This window comes from Oreochromis aureus, linkage group 7 (assembly GCF_013358895.1).
Source record: "Oreochromis aureus strain Israel breed Guangdong linkage group 7, ZZ_aureus, whole genome shotgun sequence".
Classification (NCBI taxonomy): domain Eukaryota; kingdom Metazoa; phylum Chordata; class Actinopteri; order Cichliformes; family Cichlidae; genus Oreochromis; species Oreochromis aureus.
Window position 1 is genome coordinate 38226030 of NC_052948.1, and position 18348 is coordinate 38244377.

At 37.9% G+C, this 18348-nt stretch overlaps 1 protein-coding gene across 3 annotated transcripts; it reads right to left on the bottom strand.

The window, feature by feature from the left end:
• Positions 1 to 423: 423 nt before the first annotated feature.
• Positions 424 to 18301, bottom strand: smad2 (SMAD family member 2). 3 transcript variants are annotated; one of them, XM_031745776.2, is made up of 11 exons: positions 18154 to 18301; positions 14371 to 14842; positions 9552 to 9641; positions 8853 to 9046; positions 8424 to 8558; positions 8183 to 8245; positions 7924 to 7977; positions 7621 to 7833; positions 7042 to 7179; positions 5407 to 5551; positions 424 to 4158 (listed from the first exon to the last, which is right to left on the bottom strand). In XM_031745776.2, the coding sequence occupies exons 2-11, from the start codon at positions 14625 to 14627 to the stop codon at positions 4035 to 4037; spliced, it is 1413 nt and encodes a 470-aa protein (XP_031601636.1). In that variant the 5' UTR covers positions 14628 to 14842; positions 18154 to 18301; the 3' UTR covers positions 424 to 4034. The 3 variants fall into 3 exon arrangements, with proteins under 3 accessions (XP_031601636.1, XP_031601635.1, XP_039470963.1); XM_031745775.2 differs by having other exon boundaries at positions 8171 to 8245; XM_039615029.1 differs by having other exon boundaries at positions 8171 to 8245; positions 18196 to 18288.
• Positions 18302 to 18348: the final 47 nt, after the last annotated feature.

An 18348-nucleotide genomic window follows, 5' to 3' on the forward strand; every position in this document is an offset into this window, starting at 1 on the left:
CACAGTGTGCCCATCTTCTGATGGCTCCTTTCAGCATAACCCACCATGTCACAAAGCGCAAATGGCCTCCACAATCACAAATTTCAATCCAGCAGAGCACCTGAGATATGTGGTATGAGTTTTGGATGTGCAGCCGTCAAGTCTGCATGTGAGGACTGTTTCCTTGTTTTATCTATGCCAAGAAAAATTAAGGCAACTCTTAAGGTAAAAGAACCAGCCTGGTACTAGCAAAGGGTACCTAACAAAGTGTGTTGAGTTTATGTCAAGAGAAAAAAAATACCATAAAGGACAGTATTTTAAATTTAAATCCAGGTAAATTGTCTGTTTTAATTGCTGACTACACCAACATAAGCTTTATTTATTTATGTACAACGCTCAACCTAACAAAGGCTAGAACTATTTGGAATACAACACAAGACACTATTTTCAGTTGAATTAAAACAGCTTTATTAGTGTACACTGTAAGAAGTTGTATATGCAGGGTAGTTGGAAAGCCTATGAAGTTAAGTGTTTGAAAAGACAGAAATTCTAAGAGACTGTCTAAGTGAATATGCTCCATTGACAGCAAGCAAAAGGAACAGCATGTATGATAAAAACAAAAAAGTACAACTATATAACATCACATCACTAGTGACATGTAGAAACTTCACTTTCTCCAAAAAACCACCTTCTTGACGATTCACCTGAAAGAGGCTTATTTGAAGATACACAATTGTCATCACAATCAGGAAACAAAAAGAAATAATAATAACAATAATAATAATAATAATAACAATACAACACGTGATCCTTAAATAGGAATGTGGACCTTCAGAATGTGTTGAAGTAGCCTTCATGAAACCTTATTTGGTTTCATCTTACCTCTGAGAGCTGGTAATTTGTAGGGTAGGCTAAAGTCTTAGGTGGCACTTAAAAACAAACAATAGAAGCGAAGGCTTTTGCTGGATCCCGGCAATATGCACAAAACAGTATGTCTAGCCATCAGAAAAAAACGAAAAGAAAAGAAAAAAAACCTTATCAATGTTTCTTGACGATTCGATGTTACTGCATAGAACAAACGTGGGTTAGCAATAATACACCATGACATTGTCACTTTAACATTTGGAAAGTCTGGCTAGAACTTCCAGTCAACATTTTCCCTAATAAATAAAAAAAGAAAATATAAGACAGGTTGACAGATAAATAACAAAAGATAAACAACATTTACCACATTGAGCTGGTTTTAGTCTGGTTACAGATGAGCATTAGTTAGGTGAAGAAGTATAGGTCAACATTTGCCTGGATCAAACCAGTACAAAGACAGGCAGGACTCTAAAGTAAAAATAAAAATAAAGGCAATCAAGTACATTGCCTAATGGGAGACGTCATTGATCAAGTGTGCGCTCTAAAACCCACCTACTGAATTTTGACTTTTTTGAATATGCAATAATGTATCATGTACCAGGATTTCTGGACTTCATGTCTTGGCCCTCATTATGTGAGAAGCTAAATCTTCATTAACCTTTCATTTTGGTGTCCTTACTTAAAAAATAACATAAAATAATAGCAATAATAATATGCCACATCCACATCACTGATCAAGTAGAAAATGGGAATGTGTTTACGTGCACACCAACAACAGCTCTTTTATTTAGAGAACGTAAAATGAGGATACCAGGAATGTGACAGCAAGAGCCACAATAGTGAGGCAAGTGAGTCCCATTATTATATATTTACATGTCCCACTTAAAATCCCAAGTAAAGAATTCACTTACAGTACAGAGACTTCAACTTAGTATCCCGTGTGCAAGTAAACACACTCATTGTTAATTAATGTGCATGCGTTGAGTTACGGAAGTCAATCAGCTTTTGATGCAGTTTGTTCACTGCACAGTCATCTCAACTCCACAAATACACCTTTCAGCAGCAGAGCTATATTAATTAATACCATCTGCCGTATACTCCATTGCGAGGCGGCTAGATTATACATCAATATCCAAAAAGTCAGTTATTTAGTAATCGAAACACCTTCATTTTTCTAATAGCTGTGGTACGTAACCATAAAATGCTCATCTTTATTTGTGGAGTGAAGACTAAAGACTAAGCGGATCTTTGGTCAGACTCTCTGAGATGAAATACTGGTATCACTAAGATGACATCTGTAAGAGCCTAAAGATTGTGAACGTCTCCAAATTTCAGATGTTGAAGAAAGAAAGGTATCAATTAGGACAATGTCAGTCATTGAGCGCAATGATAACTTAATGTGCTTTAAGTGGTAAATTCAATGATAATGGTATATCCTATGCTACACACACACGCACACACAAATCCTCATCAAGCTGTAATAATTTTCAAACTGAAGGTATGTTCTAAAAAAAATAAATTCTAATAAAAAGGAAGAAAGCTTTAAAGATTTTAAATATATTTATATGTAAAAAATACTCGGAAAATACAAAATGTAGCTAAAGGAAACAAGTAAAGAAAATAACTAGAGTAACTAGCTTGTGGAGTACTTAAAGCTTGAATACTTAAACGCTTTCAAATGCCAGTGTCAGTACCAGCTGGCTTTCGGATAGGAAATTTTATTTATTTATTCTTTAATTAACTCAAATGAACACCAATTCATGCAATGTAAGGGCCCAAATCTTTACAGTAAATAGTCTAAAATATTAATCTTCTTCTGTGATTATCTTGAATCGAGTGAGCTTTTCAACACTTCTTTATTTTCAATTTAAAAGCACCTTGCTATATTTTACATGAAAGGCAACCGTTTTTTTAGGTGGGTAATTTAAGATAGTGCAAGTGCGGAATAGAGGATGCTTTGCTAATTACAGTCCAACACTGCAGGACTTCACTTACTGATAAAATGTCAATAGTGATATACTATGCAGAGATTTATGCCTCTTCCACAAATATGAAACATGGGGAATAGGGGTTTATCTTTTCCTCTTGTTAGACGTAAGCAACAGTGAAGCCTTGTGTTTAATCTTAAGCCTGTGCATCTCAAAGTCTATACAGAGCTCCTCTTCACAAACAAACTGATGTAACTGTGGAATAAAATAAGGAGAATGTAAGAGAGGGTGCATGGGAGCATGCATGGGAGGAACAAAGTTTGGCCTAGGGTGACATATTGTAGACACTTGCTTTTAGTAATGCTCAACTTTAATTCCAATCATCTACACTAGGCGGTTAGTGATGACGTTATTTAATGGAAACTCTTCACCAACCAATCCACGCTTTGTATAAAGAGGAGACACTTTATCATTATGAAAACAAAAGAAAAGAAAAGCGCATATGGTTTGTGTGCATGAGAAAATGCGAAGATGGGGTTTTTGAGTAATTAAACCCCTTTAAGAGCAGAAAACTTTGCATTCCAACATAGTGAGGTCAGTGATAACAACAGCACATGACTGACTGGGAGAGGAGAGGAGCATCCCAAATCAAATGGAATGGATGTTTGGTTGCCAGAAAATGAAGATGTGAAGTTGGCTTTGGTCGATTGTGAGCCTGGGGTGGCAGTAGTACTGTTAGTCAGCATCGTGTAAACAGAAATACTGACATGGAATCAAAGTTGTGCTGTGGTAAATAGGTAGTGAAGATGCGATCTGAATGAGTAGTTGGACAGACTGTCCAGCAAGTAGAAGGTCACATGCTCGATCCCCGAAGCAGTTGTTGCTGTGTCAGTGAGGAGGATAATAAAGCTCTGTCCTGCTGTGGGTTTCCGGATCAGAGCACAAATGTGGGCTGGCCCAATAGGACATCACTCTCTTGTCATTTTGATATTGCAAGGTGATCTCACTTGATGAGAACTAGAATGTGTCAGTTGTTCCAACAGAGTCAAAGGGTCCACTGTGGCATCACTTAATAAACCACTATTGTCAATTAGTGATGTCAAGCTCTTGTCCTCAGGGTCCAATGTGTGTGTGTTTTTTTTTTTCTTCTTGTTTTTGTTTTGTTGTTTGTACATCACTTAAGACTGCATGGTGCTCTCCTTTAGGATACACTGTTCAAACACTGAAATGTCTGACTCTGCATCTGCAAAAGCAGGACACTGTTTAGGACATACTAGAGCAGCGCACTGAGGGTGAACCCATTTGGGTCAACACCTTATCCAACCACTGGAGGGGGCCGTTGAGATGCAATTCAATCCAACAAGGGGTGCTGGTGACTGTCTGACGCCTGCAAGGATAAAAATACAGCAGAAGGGTATGAGACAAAAGTGGCTAAAAGTAGCATTTCATGTGATTTGTTATTGATAATAAGCAGGATTTATAGATAGATTTCATATCAATATAATTTTTTTTAAAGCACAAAAAAGAGAGTATGTTAAACATTATGAGATTTCTTACATGTGATTAAAAATACTAAAATGTGCATCTGAGTTTGCAGTGCATCCAAAACCAAAACTGTTACATTGTGTGTTTTTTAAGCCAGGATGCTTTTACTGCACTCACAGTCTGTTTGGGACATGCCAACCAATTACTATCCTGTTTAAATACCTTCCAATGACCACTGGGGAGCAGTAAGGCAAAAAGAACTCCTCATCCCCTGCTAATGATGTTCCATGCATTTAGCTCCTAAAATCTTGTCATAGTTTGTGTGTGCACATAAAATGTTGACTTAAAATTTCACACAAGCTGCTTCTCTACAACCTGCATGTGAGATATACTGCTGACACCACAATAGAGAGTGAGAGTGTATCTAGATTTGAATTTCAAGTCCTTCATCACTTTCTCAAGTTAGGTTGCTGATTCACAATTTCTCCTTAAGACTAATTTACTGAGGTTCAGTCCATTAACTTGAGGGTATACAAGCCTATGAGTCAGTGTTAAGGGAAACTACAGTCTTTTTATGCACATTATCAGCTGATTGGCTTCATACAAACAGTCCAATAGCTTCAGAAAACTCCCCTTAGAACATCTTGAGAACTAATTTGATTTCAGAGAACTAATACAACTTCTATTACTATTTAACCATCACATCATTACAAGCGAAACGTGCAGAGGTGAAGGGAACCACAAGCTTTGTCACAACTATTTGCAACACTTATGTGGCCTCTACCCACAAGCTGATTTTAGTGAATGAAGAACTTAGATGGACACTGATGTGTACAACAAAATTACAACCAAAAGTTTTTTTTGTTTTTTTAAAAGGGGAGGTGGACCCAAGCCTTTCAGTTCATACAACCAGAAAAATATTGTTAGCAATCAGTCATGCCAGCATTTGCAACATTAACAGCTTACAGAGAAAAATAAATGAATTAAACAGCTCAGAAATTGCAAACACTATATTCCTGAGCAATCCACAGAGAGAGACAACACTACTGAGTTTTACTGAGCAACTTTCTGGTCTGATGGGGACCATAAAACCCTCCATTAGTAATGGATGGCAGTGTAAGAGAACAATGTGCTTCAGAGACAAATTCACCTGTACTCTGCTCCCCAGCCCTTGACAAAGCTCATTCTGATGGTGCACATCCTGGTTAGTTGGTATACAGCCTCAAACCCTTGATTTACTGACTGGGCCAGCAGTGCAGCAAACTCCTGGTTGTTAAAAATCTTCAGATTACAGCCTATTAAAACAGAAAAAAAATACATTAGAAAAAGGAAACAAACAAAACAATGCGTGGGACTAATAATCCCCACCAGGAAAGATTTAATTCAGTTAATGCAAATACTCCGAGGACATTTAATTTGTCACATTTGTGCACATGTAACATTTTAGAAAAATAAAGCCAAATTAACAACAAATTAAATAAATGTGCATTTCCAAAATTGGTAAGTTGAATATTATAATTAGCAAGATCACAGTTGTGATATATTTGTAGGTACCAAGCTGAACCATTGCGAGGAGTGGGTATGTTGCATGTTAGGAATTATTTTACACAAGCCTTACAAGTCTGACCCCTGAATTTCCAAAAGATCTTTGTGGTGCATTTCAGTACCACTGTGTGCTTCAGTAATGATACCGTTCACACTGCTCTTTTGGCCAGGGATGAAATGTTCAAAGTTACATGGGTACAGATGAGTCATTGTGTGGGTGAGTGTCTGAAAAGACACAGTGTATTCCCTTTCCTCAAGCTCCATTTCATTAATATCAAGGGGGAAAAAGCCATAATCTACATATCAGTTACAGCTATTTTCATTAAAGAAAAAAAAAAAGCGACATCCCGCACCATCATTTTCTAAATGTTTGTTTGGTGATACTTGCTTCCTAAATTGTCCAATCTGCAAAACACAAGTCAAAGCTCCAGACCTTGACGGCAAATTTTTCAGCTCTTCCATTGGAAGATGACCAACACTAAGGGTTTTTTTTTTTTTCCTCAAGAAAGGCATGAGCAGGTTCTATCCCCTAGGAAGGCAGAGATCCTTCAACGTGTACAGCAAAACACCAGGGATTTTCTATCAGTCGGACACCAACAGACTAAATAAACCAATCTGGAAGGCCACCTCTGTGATAGAAACTGGACACGTTAGACGTTGTGGTGGGGTGGAGGTTAATACAACTGCCCTCTGAACCACTTATTGTACAGGCAGCAGGGCACTTTTTACCACGAGTGATTCAGCTCCAGACTGATTAAATTGAAATTGTGGTTCATGCCATACTGTGTTCAAATTAACACATCTGCCTAGCAGAGAATCATCTCTTAATAGTTAATCTCAACCCTGCAGTGTCACAGCACTTAACACTAACACTGATTTACTTCACTGTACTGCACTGTCTGCTACTGAGAAACTTTAATGCCATCTGATATTTGCTATGCTGTCTACTACACTAGGTAAGTCACTTTTTTAAACTTTTTTTTACTGTATTGTATGCTACTACTTCATATTGTTAGCTAAATATTTACTTATTTAACATTTTTTATACTTTATACTTTTATATTTTGATTCCAGATGAGTTTTTACCTTTCTGAGACATTTGCAAAATTCACATCTTTAGGATAAATAAAGTATATCTTTTATACTGTATCTTGTAAGCAAACCAGACAGGAAATTTTTTAAACTGTGGGATAAGAATCATTCGGCTTTATTTAAAAAATAAAATAAAACATGTACAAACCTGGTGGTATCTTGCAGACTGTGGCAGGGTGCCAGCCATATCGCTGATTGCAGTTAGGACTCTGGACAAAAATGGCACTGTCGCTGAGGCACTCGGCAAACACCTCCCCTCCGATATAATACAATCTCACGCCACGACCTGCAGAATGTATCACAGAAAAATTAATGTGAAGCTAAAGAAAAGAAAGAAAAAGACAGAAAAAAATTCACAAAGGATTACTGGAGCATTGCTGGAGCAAAGCTTGAACTTGAGTGAAATATCAGTGGATGTAGGGCTATGGAAGGTCTTAAATCATTGGGTTTTCTAAGTGTCACACCTATTCAGTAACATGTCTTTATCAGATAGATTTTTAAAAGCCATCATTGAAAGAACTGCTGTGTTTCTCATAGCACCTTTAAATTCAAATCTCTGTAAAGGCACATTTACAGCTCAAGGATGTCAGTGTAATGAATCTGAGAATCATAGTGCAGGTATTGTTAAAGTGCCGCAACACTCTAAAAATCCTTAAAAAGAGCTTTTCCCACGCATAGTAGCTGCTACCCCGTGTTATTTTTGCGTGTGTGGTAGTGTATGCCGTACCTATATGTCTCCTTGTCATTTCAACAGTAGCATTTCTGTTAACATTGCTGAGAAGCCCTAAACAGAAGCGTTCAGAGTTGGAGGGATCGGTGAAGCCATCAACGGTCAGGGATGGCTGTGAGGCATGGAACGTCTCTCCAACCCGCTGGTTTAGCTCGTAGTAAGCTATAGAGCACCAGAATGCTGGTTCACTATAGGTGACTGGCTGAAGGTCTGAAAGAGAGAAATCAAGGTGGTAATGTTTAAAGTTTTTATTGAAACTAAAGATAACCGAGAAATAAATAAATAATAAATCGCTCTTACCCAGGCCGTGACTGACAGGAGACAGGGTGCTCGGTGACATTTCTGCTGGTGAGCCTGATGACAAAAACATACAACACATTACATCTTGTTGTACTCTGTTTTGCATTTAAAACACTGCCTGTGTAAACCACGCTGCTTCAAGTATTTGTTTCCACTGCTGTAATGACGTCCACGTGTGAGAAAAAAAAAGTTCATGTTTGAGTGTAATCTTAAGGATTTTTCCAAGTGCTAAACTCAACTAATCTACCTGATTCCATACTTTGATTCATCTGCTGGTCGCTGGTTTCGCCATCTTCACTCATATAGCCAGGTGGAGGAGTGTCTGTAAAAAAGGAACATTAAATAAGTTGTCTACTGTTAACAGCAACCATTGTTTAAAACCCAAACAAAGCCAAGAGGTTTTTATACTAAACCAAAGCTCAAGAGTTATCACAGAAAGGTCAGTTGTTACTTTAAACAAATGAGTGAAAATACTGAAATATGAAGGAAAACATACATACCTGGTATATAGTTATTAGGAGGATCTATGCCTGCAGGGAAGTTGGTGTTTTCAGGAATGGAGTTTGTAAAGTCGTCTAGAGGCGGAAGCTCTGTCAGAATCTCTGTGTGACGTGGGACCAACACCGGCGGCAGCACTGAAGAGAAAAGAAGTGTTATTGATAAGTACAGATGGAATTTGTTATACCAATTAATATTATGTAATTATATCAATTTTTTCCACTAAATATAATCTTGTAAAAAGACAAATGAAAATAAAATATAAACACATTTAGATTGATTTTAACAGCACAAACTGGACAGAGACTAGGAGATCTAAAACAATGATTTTGCTATGACTACCATGCTCATAGGGTTGTTCAAGGACATCTTGAACACCACAACCAAAAGTACTTGAAGTAAGAGGACACACAATTCTCAAGGACCCTTACCAGGTGTCTCCACTCTCTGATAATGGTAGGGATTGACACACACTTCATCCTTCTTAAGGTTGAATGCATACTGGCAGGTGTCAATGGCCCTCAGCTCATGGTGGCTGTGAAGGTCAGGCCATCTCCACAGGCGGCAGTAGATGACGTGTGGCAGGCCCTTACGATGAGACACCTGAAGACGGCCATCCAGTGACCTAAGAGAATTGGGAAAGAGAGAAGATGAAAAGCAGCTCAAAATGCACCAAGATCTTCACAAGAAACTGTCAGAAACTCTTAAAGGTGATTGTGTCATGTTGGGTTTCTGGTTTAAAAGTGCTTACTAATATTTATTTTTTAAAACGTCACTGGACATGTTGCATGGCTAAACCTTATTTTAAAAGCCTACCTGCGAGTTATAGATCCATAGAGTGGTGTTTGAAATGGAACACATTGATTATTTAAAAAGCTATAAAGAAAGGTTCTCAGTGGAAATGGCCAGCTACATTATTTCCTCATTGTCTAAATAAACATAAATGCCAACTTGTAGCACAAGTTGTGATTACATCTGGTTTAAAAAACAAAAACAAAACAAACAACAGAAATGGCCCTACCATTAAGGAATCAATGGGCATTATTTTCATGCACTACTTTTGCAATAATGAAGACATATGTAGTAAATCTGTTGGATCACTGATTTTTCGTGCATGTGAGTATATTCACCTGCTGTGGTCAGGGTATCCGTACATGCCTGCTGAGTCCCACTGCTCTATCATGTGGCCTGAGCCTAGACCCCAAAGGTCTGAGCAATTGCTACAGACACAGAAACACACAGGCACGCACACCAAAGACATGCATACACATACACACGCACACAAGTGGAAAAAGAATAAAAAATACAAAATGAAAGCAAAGAGATGGTAAACATGAGGCGTTTCATTCCAAATTAGTACGATGAAATCACAGATATGTACAGTTGGTAACTCAATGGCATGAAGGAAGGAAGAAGCTCCACCTTCAGTTTCCCAGTAAGAGACCAACGAGATGACAGATGACTGCAAGACAAATCCAAATCAGACCATAGTGATGTGGTGCAATCAGGTGACAGAGAATGCCTCCGTAAGATAATACAATTCCATGCATGCATCCAATTGTCATTTACTTGACTTAGGCGGCTAATAAGCCGCTAAAATGCACAACTGCAAAGAACACACAAAAAAAGGTAAAATAAAATAAAACCACACATTTCGGCATGTTTTTTTCAAAAACATATGACAAGTGTGATGTGAAGAAATATATTAATCTAAACGTGAATGATATGTGAATGAGGACATTAAAAGAAAAAAAAACTTCACTAAACACTTTGTGTGTCAAGACGTGAGAAAAGGAAAACAGATATAACACTAATGTCTATCTGCACATAGGAAGTTTGTGTGAGAGATACTGTTGTCTGATTAGAGCAAAATGATTGTCATGCCTGTCTGTGCAAGATTCTCTATCTCCAAGCTTATCACCCTACTTGCATAGTTTTACAACTACAGGAATCACAAATAGCACTTTGCCTTCTTCCTTTCTTACTTACTTAAAAGGTCAAAAGTACAATGTCTCTTGAGTCCATCGTCAAAAAGCCCCCTGTCTGGGAACCCTTGATCTTCATCTATTCACCTATTGATCACTGGAGATAAACGGCATAAAGCTAGAAGTGTATTTTAAAGGCATCTCCTTGCAAGTTTAACCAAAGTATGTGCAAAACATAAGGATGTTATCATTTAAAATTTCCATCACCACCAACTACTATCTCCAGAAATAGCAGAGCTGTTACACTGTTTCCTACCTTGAGTCAGAAAGAAACCTACAAACACCTTGCAACAATCCAGATACCTTTTTCACATCCTTCACTCCACCCACAAAAAGACCAAAAGAAAAAAAATTATCTTAGACTTTATCATCACTTTCTTGAGGTTAAAGGAAAATAGGGGCGGTGTGACGTACTATGCAGCTAAAAGAATCCTAGCTGTGTAGTTACAACTCTTAAGACACACTGTCTAAACAGCAAGGTACATTTAAACAAATGTCTTTCGGTAACTACCATGATTTTATCAGTTCTATATCAAAAACTACAATCTAACCTACATTCCTCAATGAGAAGAAAATGTCAGACACTTGGCATCATGCAAGTCTCGTCTTTTTCATTTACGGGACATGGATGACAACATATGACGATCCATTCACCCATCATCTTAGTGAAAGAGTGGCTGTTAAGAAGCCATTGTTAATGAAAACAAAAGGCTGAGGTATGAGAAATTACACATGATTTGGATTATTTGAATTAATTAATTCATAAGAGGGTTTACAGGGTTATGAATCCAAATTAAAAATCTTTTGTTCAAATTGTCATCAAAACGTACTGAGAAGGTCAGAAGAGAGGTACAACCGCGAGTGTCTATGGCCATCTGTAAAGCATGGTGTAGTTCCTATGAGGGCTTAGGCTGCATTTCAGCCCATGGTGTTCAGGATCTTGTAAGAACTGACTGAATCATGAATACAGAAAAGTATCATTAGATTTTGATCCACCATCTACCATCTGGAAAGCATTTGATGGGCTGCAATTTTCATTTTGGCAATGATCCCAAACACATTGGACTGGAAAACTGTCAGTGTCAGTCATTGATTGGTCTCCCCTGAGCCTGGACCTCATTATTATTATTATTATTAAAGTGGTATGGGATCATCTTGACAGAGAAGAAAACAAAAGACAGCAGACACCCAAAGAAGAACTTTGAATGTCCTTCAAGAGAACGATTCCTGAAGACTACTTAAAGAAAGCTTGCCTAAGTTAGTTCAGGCTTAGTTCAAGTCTACCACAATTATACAAACCCTGTTTTTGCCTTTTATGCTGTATTTACATTTAGGTTTTTACATGTTTGATTATATCACTTAACATTTTTCTACATTTTCGTAGCAAAATATAAAGAAATGATGGGTACCTTAAAAGTTTTGCAAAGTACCATATATGTTACATTCCACTTTTTGCAAGGTAATGTTGGATAAATATGTTACCTTCAACTACTAATGTGAGCTTTACATGTAATTTTAGTGATTCTCTGCTTTACACTACAGTACCACTGTATGGGCGCTACGAACACTGAGCTCAGTTCTGTAACTTTAATAATAACATATCTATTAGCTCATCCATTCAAAGAGTACATCTACACAAATGCATTAAAGAATGCAATGTAATTATGTCTGTCTGACCTCAGCCAGAAATCTGACCAGAGTGCACTGCTGAGAAACTATCTGCCCACCAAGGACATCATCTAATATTCCTTAATACCGAAGGTGAACCTGTCTCTGCTACAAGGCCAAAAAAGTAATACAGCGCAAACTCCATCACATTAGCTGCATTTACATTTCTAGTCACCGTACAAAGCCCTCAATGGTTTCGCAAACTAAGCTACAAAAAATGGAAGGAAAGCACCAGTCTGCCAAACCAGACACATGCTAGTTTCACCCAGATTACATTATAGGTCAATCTGACCAGCATTACCTGTGGCTATATGGGTTTCTAGCCCAATATTCCAGCTTCCTCCCACAGTCAAAAGACAAGCTTGTTATGTTAATTGGCCATGGTTGAGAGGTAGATAAAGTGCTTTTAGTGTACAGAATAAGACACTTGAATAAATGTATGGTTAAATGTGACCTGTAGTCGAAAGCAGATAAGTAGGACTAGAAAAATGTTATTGAAATACTAATTGCTTTAAACACCTGATGTAAATTTGATCTGAATTTTCATTTCTTTTTTTTCCCTCCATATCTGTCAAAAATTACCAATAGAAAGCAATGGGTTGTGATCCACCATAGCACCCATCCATTCAGTGACAGGCCAGTCTGAGTGTGCTGATTTATGATCAGCATAAGTACGTAGTGTGGTACTAAAAAAATACCAAATCATTTTGTAATTCATGTGAAGCTAAGAAAAGACAGAAAGAAGAGAAAGACTACATTGCATAAAACACTTGAGAAGGGAAGCTTCTAATAATCCAGTTCTCAGTGAATTAATGAAAGGTGATCATGTGTACTTTGTTGGGTTTCCATGACTTTTTTGTCTCACCTCATCTGGAGACTTCAACACCTTCTCATGTGACAATCAGAAACATACTGAAGCCAGATTGTAAGACATGTAACCAGTAACTATCTGAACTAGGTATTATGGTGAACAAAGGTTTCAGAATGAAAAAAAAAAGATGCATTTTCTTTTGTTAGTTTTTTTTCTTCACTTGTTTGCAAAAACTGTAACATGTTAAGAGAATATTCTTCACTATAACAAAGTTATGCATCCTGCGCACCACATTTTTAATAGCATTTTATCAACTTTTTAAATCATATAATGTTCATCTTATTTCAAACAGTTTCTTAACTGGTGCAGAATGGTCTACATACCAACGGTGTTCTTAAGTTTTTGGACCTTGCTTCAACAGCTATTCATATTTGCTTGACTCTTACTTTATTGCTTGAGAGGTGTAATAACATGATTTCTATAAAACTTACTGGACTTAAAGTGCTTCATGAAGTAAAGTGGCCGGTGCAAAGTGCTAATTAAAAAAGCAGCTATTTAATTAGTAACTCATTCTGTTATCTGAAAGTACTTAAAAGTGTGCTACCAGTTGAACACAGCAACATTTTGCTCCAACCTTTGAAGCCAGAGACATTCATTTTTCAAACAACATTTAAATCTTGGATTTAAAATAAACTTTATAGAGTTAGGAGACGAGATGGTGTAAACTATTAGCGCAAGATACAAAACTATTTCTGAATAGATTTAAAAAAAAAATTCTAGAACAGGCGCGTTAATCGTTTCACCGTTTTCAAATTCATCTGAATTATAAGTTACTGGCATAATGTTCTCAAAGGAAACACTGAAATCAGCTCAGGCAGTTCATATTCTTAAGGTGCAGAAGACCACAAGGCTGATGCAATCAAAGATTATCAGAGAAAAATCGATATAGAGCAAACTCTGCAGACGGTGTAAATGCACCCCCGAGTTCTGCATATAGGTTAGTGAGTTCTAATGAAAGCAAGCACAAGATGGTTTTGGTTGGCAATGCATGCAGGACATCTGTTTCCTCCAACCTGGTTTCACTTCTGCTGCCTTGCTAACCTATGGCACAAAGTATTGGGGAAGTGGACCCACTGTTGCACAACGGAGACTTCTTTCTGCAAACGTGTGGGTGCCTGTCACTCTTTTTCTTACTTTCATGTGTGTTGATATACCTCACTGCACTCACTAATTTGCGGTATTGTGGCACACCATTGCATGCTGCCAACAGATTTGTTTTTGTGTGGAAGTGTGACAGTGCTGAAGGAAGCAACTGCTTTGTTCATTGTTGTAGTCTTCATTTTTAACCATTCAGTGGAAAGGAAAGTAAATTTACATGTGCTTCATATAAATGTATTAATGCACACAGCTGTTGTGAATAAGCGTCTACAGTTCAGAGATAAAAAGAAAATATAGAAATACAGGATCTTTGGGTCCCCCTCTCACCTGGGTATGGTGACACACTTTGTGTTGCTGTTCTGTGTACTGATCGCTTTCTCTAGCTCGTCCAATTGTCCCGTCTTCTTAAGCTTCTTTACCAAGCTTTTAACTGCTTTTTCACACCACTTCTCCTCCTGTCCACCTCCATTCTGCTCCCCAACGCCTCCGATTCCTCCTCCTGCTCCTCCGCTCCCTGCTGGAGTCTTCTTCCATCCCAAGAGTCGTTTCACAACAGGTGGGGTGAAGGGAAGGATGGAGGACATGGTAGCTTGTTGAATGTTCTGATGCCCCTCTTAATCTGTCTTGAGTTGGGAAAGAAGGGTTTGGGGGGAGTGATATAGTTGACTGGTCTGAACTCACTGTTAATATACCCAGTGTATGTATGTCTTTTACGAGTAATGTTTGATCAGAACTAAGGCATTGGTCTTCAGAAGTCAAACTAAGTATAGGGATTGAAGGGGAGTAAATCCAAAGAAACCTAGAAAACAGAGAGAAAACACACATTAACACTTGAACACAAGTAAGACACCTAAGAAAATATCAAGTGTGATGAACAATTGAATGCCTTTCTTTTAAAATTAGTTTTTTTTAATCATTTGTATCACAGCTTTCCACTATCACCTCTCCCACTACACACAGTTTTTTATGCATTAACTACAACAGCAACAGCAGTCAAAGCACTACACACAAAGCACTAAAATTTGATGCATCCGTATTAGCAACCATCTCTCACCTCTCATATATTGTTTTTTTTGTTTTTTGTTTTTTCATTAAAGCCATTAACTCCTAACTTTTGCAAACACTTTAAAGGGAGACTTATTTTTAGGACTACAACACTCACTGGTCATCTCACTGGCTATTTAAAGATATATAGAAATGATGAACAGCATTTGTTGCCATGCTGCATTTGATTTGAAAATATGAGTACTTCACTTACATAGCCTAAAAAACAAAATTAAAAAATGTCACCAATACACTCCATTTACAGAAACATGTTTCAAATACAGGCCACAGAGCAACACTTATTATACATATTTATCACACTCCTATATTACAAAGCAGTATTTGGGGCTTAGTGGAGGAACTTTAGGTTCAACCCAAGTTTTGAAACGCACTACCTACTTATTAACTTACTATAACTTTCACTTTTGTCATTTTCTGGCAACAACTAATAAGACATATCCTGTGGTTGCAAGCAGCTTTTAAGCAATTTTATATGTTGTTGTTTAGCCTTTAAAATAGTTATATAACACAAAAAGAAACCTAAGGCTTGTATAAAGCCTTGACCTTGTAAAAAAAAAAAAAAAAAAAAAAAAATTGCAGTTCTACTTACCTGGCAGTTTAAATACTGCTTATATCTTTGTTTGTTACTTGCTCTCACACAGTCTAAAACCACCAGGGTTGCATCCATCTTACCAAGCTAATGCTCTTCCTGTGCCTTTATGACAGAGTTGTGGTGCTGAGAAGTCTACTAACTTACACATACAAACCTTACTTGCTGGTTTTCTACTGGGCTTTAAATAGATTTTTTTGTGTGCTGTTCCAGCCTAACCACACATTAATATACTTCTTATTTATATCATTTACATACAGTGCCCACCAGACACACACAATGCTGCTTTGGTTGCAGTAAATGTGCTACTTTTAGCTTGACGTATGTCTTTGACCACTTCATATTTTCTATTATTGTAGTTTTCCCTTTTAAAAGTAGAATAGGTCACCCTGCTACCAGTAAATGTATGAATGTTTGTGCCATTTATGGCCAACACCACCACTTGAATTCACCGTGTGAATGTGCTCATAGCTAGACTTGAAAAGCCTAGCTTGACTTATCGAATTGATAGGAACCTTTGTGTGACCACTTAGCACGACTACCGATGTTAGAGTGAGTGAATTCAAATATCACAATTTCATCCTGGTATGCTGGATTAGTGTGTTAGTACAGCCCCCTTGCATTTCACTATTTACACCAAATTGTTTTGTCTCTGCTGTAGTTATTCAGCATCACATGCATGTTGTTCACACAAATGCAGCTCTGGACAAATCAATACTAAACTTTTGAAGGATCCCAACCCATATAAATCTGTTATTCCAAATGGTAAATGGTGCACTTGATCCTGTTCCCCATTATATAGTTGGCTTTGGAAACTAGTAAAGGGTATATAATTATGCTCAAGTATTGTTTTTACTTAACAGGGAAGAAGACCCGTCTTAGGTAGCAATCTATAGCATTTCTGTAACCAAAACCTGTTATTACCCTATCATAAGGAAACTGAACACTGTTTAATCCTGGTCAGTAGCAGGTTCTTAGAGGGAATTTCAGATGAAACCTGCTGGCCCACCCACTCCTGATAAACTCTTAAGCTTCCAGGATCCTTTTCTTTAGACTTTCAATCTGATAGTCCCCTTCACTACAACTGAGTGGAGCAATTCTGAACCTCAACCTCACCCTCAATTGGACTAGCAACTAAGCAGAAAACAGCTCATGAAATGTGGAAAACACACTAAACACCAAGTTCAGGACACTGATGTGAGCTTTGACTCACAAGTGTAACCTCATCCTGTATTAGACCTGTCTTTTTTATTGCAAAGAGCCATTTTCTAGCCTATTGACGGAAGCACGCATGCTCAGACTGTGCAATTCAAACAGGACCTCCAGAGACAACTCTAATTGAATTACTAAAGGAAATCTGAAAATGCATCTTCTTTGCGGACTCAGTCTTGCCAAGACGTATACTCCATTGCTTTTGGATTAGACAGCTGCACTACAGATCAATGGACTCAAATAAATCCAGACAGAACTACTCGTAGATGCAGATTTCTCAAGTTAGCTGCCAGGAGGAAGGGATAAATATCCTTAGTGTGTTACTGTGAAAGTCCAAGCTCCTTCTAAGAATTATTTTCACTTAATGCTTAACCCTTGGACTCCTACAGTAAGAGCAGCTTCCAGAGAGAGACCTTTCCTTAAAATAATTAACTACAAGCTTAATTCTGTGTTTGTTTGATACTGTCCAAACAGCAAAGCACGCCAAGCAATATTTCTAGCTGCAGTACGTAAATAACAGCTACTGGATGAAAGCTTAATGGCTTTTTCAATACACGGATCGAGTTCAATGAAAAGCAATTATTTGGTCCACATGAATGATCACTTAAGCGTTGTTGTTAATATGCTGAAGAGTAACAATGGTTTTTCGAAATAACAAAATCCCAGGGACAAGCCGCTGGCGAGTGTGAGAGCCTTCAAAGTGAACACAAAGTCTCAATGCAAGTTAAGGAGTCTGAGAACAAAACGTGCCGATTAGGCCGTTTATTATTTGCTCCTCGGCCACGATTCGTGTCAACTCGAAATCCTGGCAGGGCTATCGGGATCTTACGAAGGGAATAAGCAACAATAATTTGTCTGCAACGATCTGTTTGGGTTACTTCTTCTCCGAGATCGCCTGCATAACACACGCGATTCGAAGAATAAGCTAACGCTACTTAATGGCAAGGGGATGTAGACTTCAACGAGCCACAAAAGGCGAGTTGGTCTCATTGCTGGCTGTCATTTGCCCTCAGCCACATATTGGTGAAGATATTAGGGTTTCTTTTGTCTCTGAATGACTGATAGTTCCCCCTTATCCTCTTCACCTCGCCCCCCCTCTCTCAAAAAAAAAAAAAAAAAACAAGAGTGCGAAAAAATCTGCTAGCAACCTTGCTACTTTGTGTCACAGACAAACAGGTCTGTGGCATGTTTTGTCGCTTACAAATCAATTCTCTTTCATTATTTAAAAAACAAAACATGCTTACCCAGCACCGAGATAAACTGAAGCTTAACAGTCACTGGAGTACCTGTGAAAAAAGCCTTCTTGCTCATTTTGAATTCATCCGGAGATACTTTGAAATCTATTTTCCACCTCCGAGCCGCCGGGATGATGGCTCCTCATTCAAAGCTCAACCAAACATGTATTGCTTCATGCAAAACAAACGTAAGCAGACCTCACA

Coding starts and splice junctions, on each gene's coding strand:
- smad2 (XM_031745775.2), bottom strand. CDS start 14,627: ATGTCCTCCATCCTTCCCTTCACCCCACCTGTTGTGAAACGACTCTTG. Junction 9,047..9,551: donor GGATACCCTGACCACAGCAG/GTGAATATACTC, acceptor CAATTCTCTTAG/GTCACTGGATGGCCGTCTTC. Junction 5,552..7,041: donor AGTCTGCAAGATACCACCAG/GTTTGTACATGT, acceptor CTGTTTTAATAG/GCTGTAATCTGAAGATTTTT.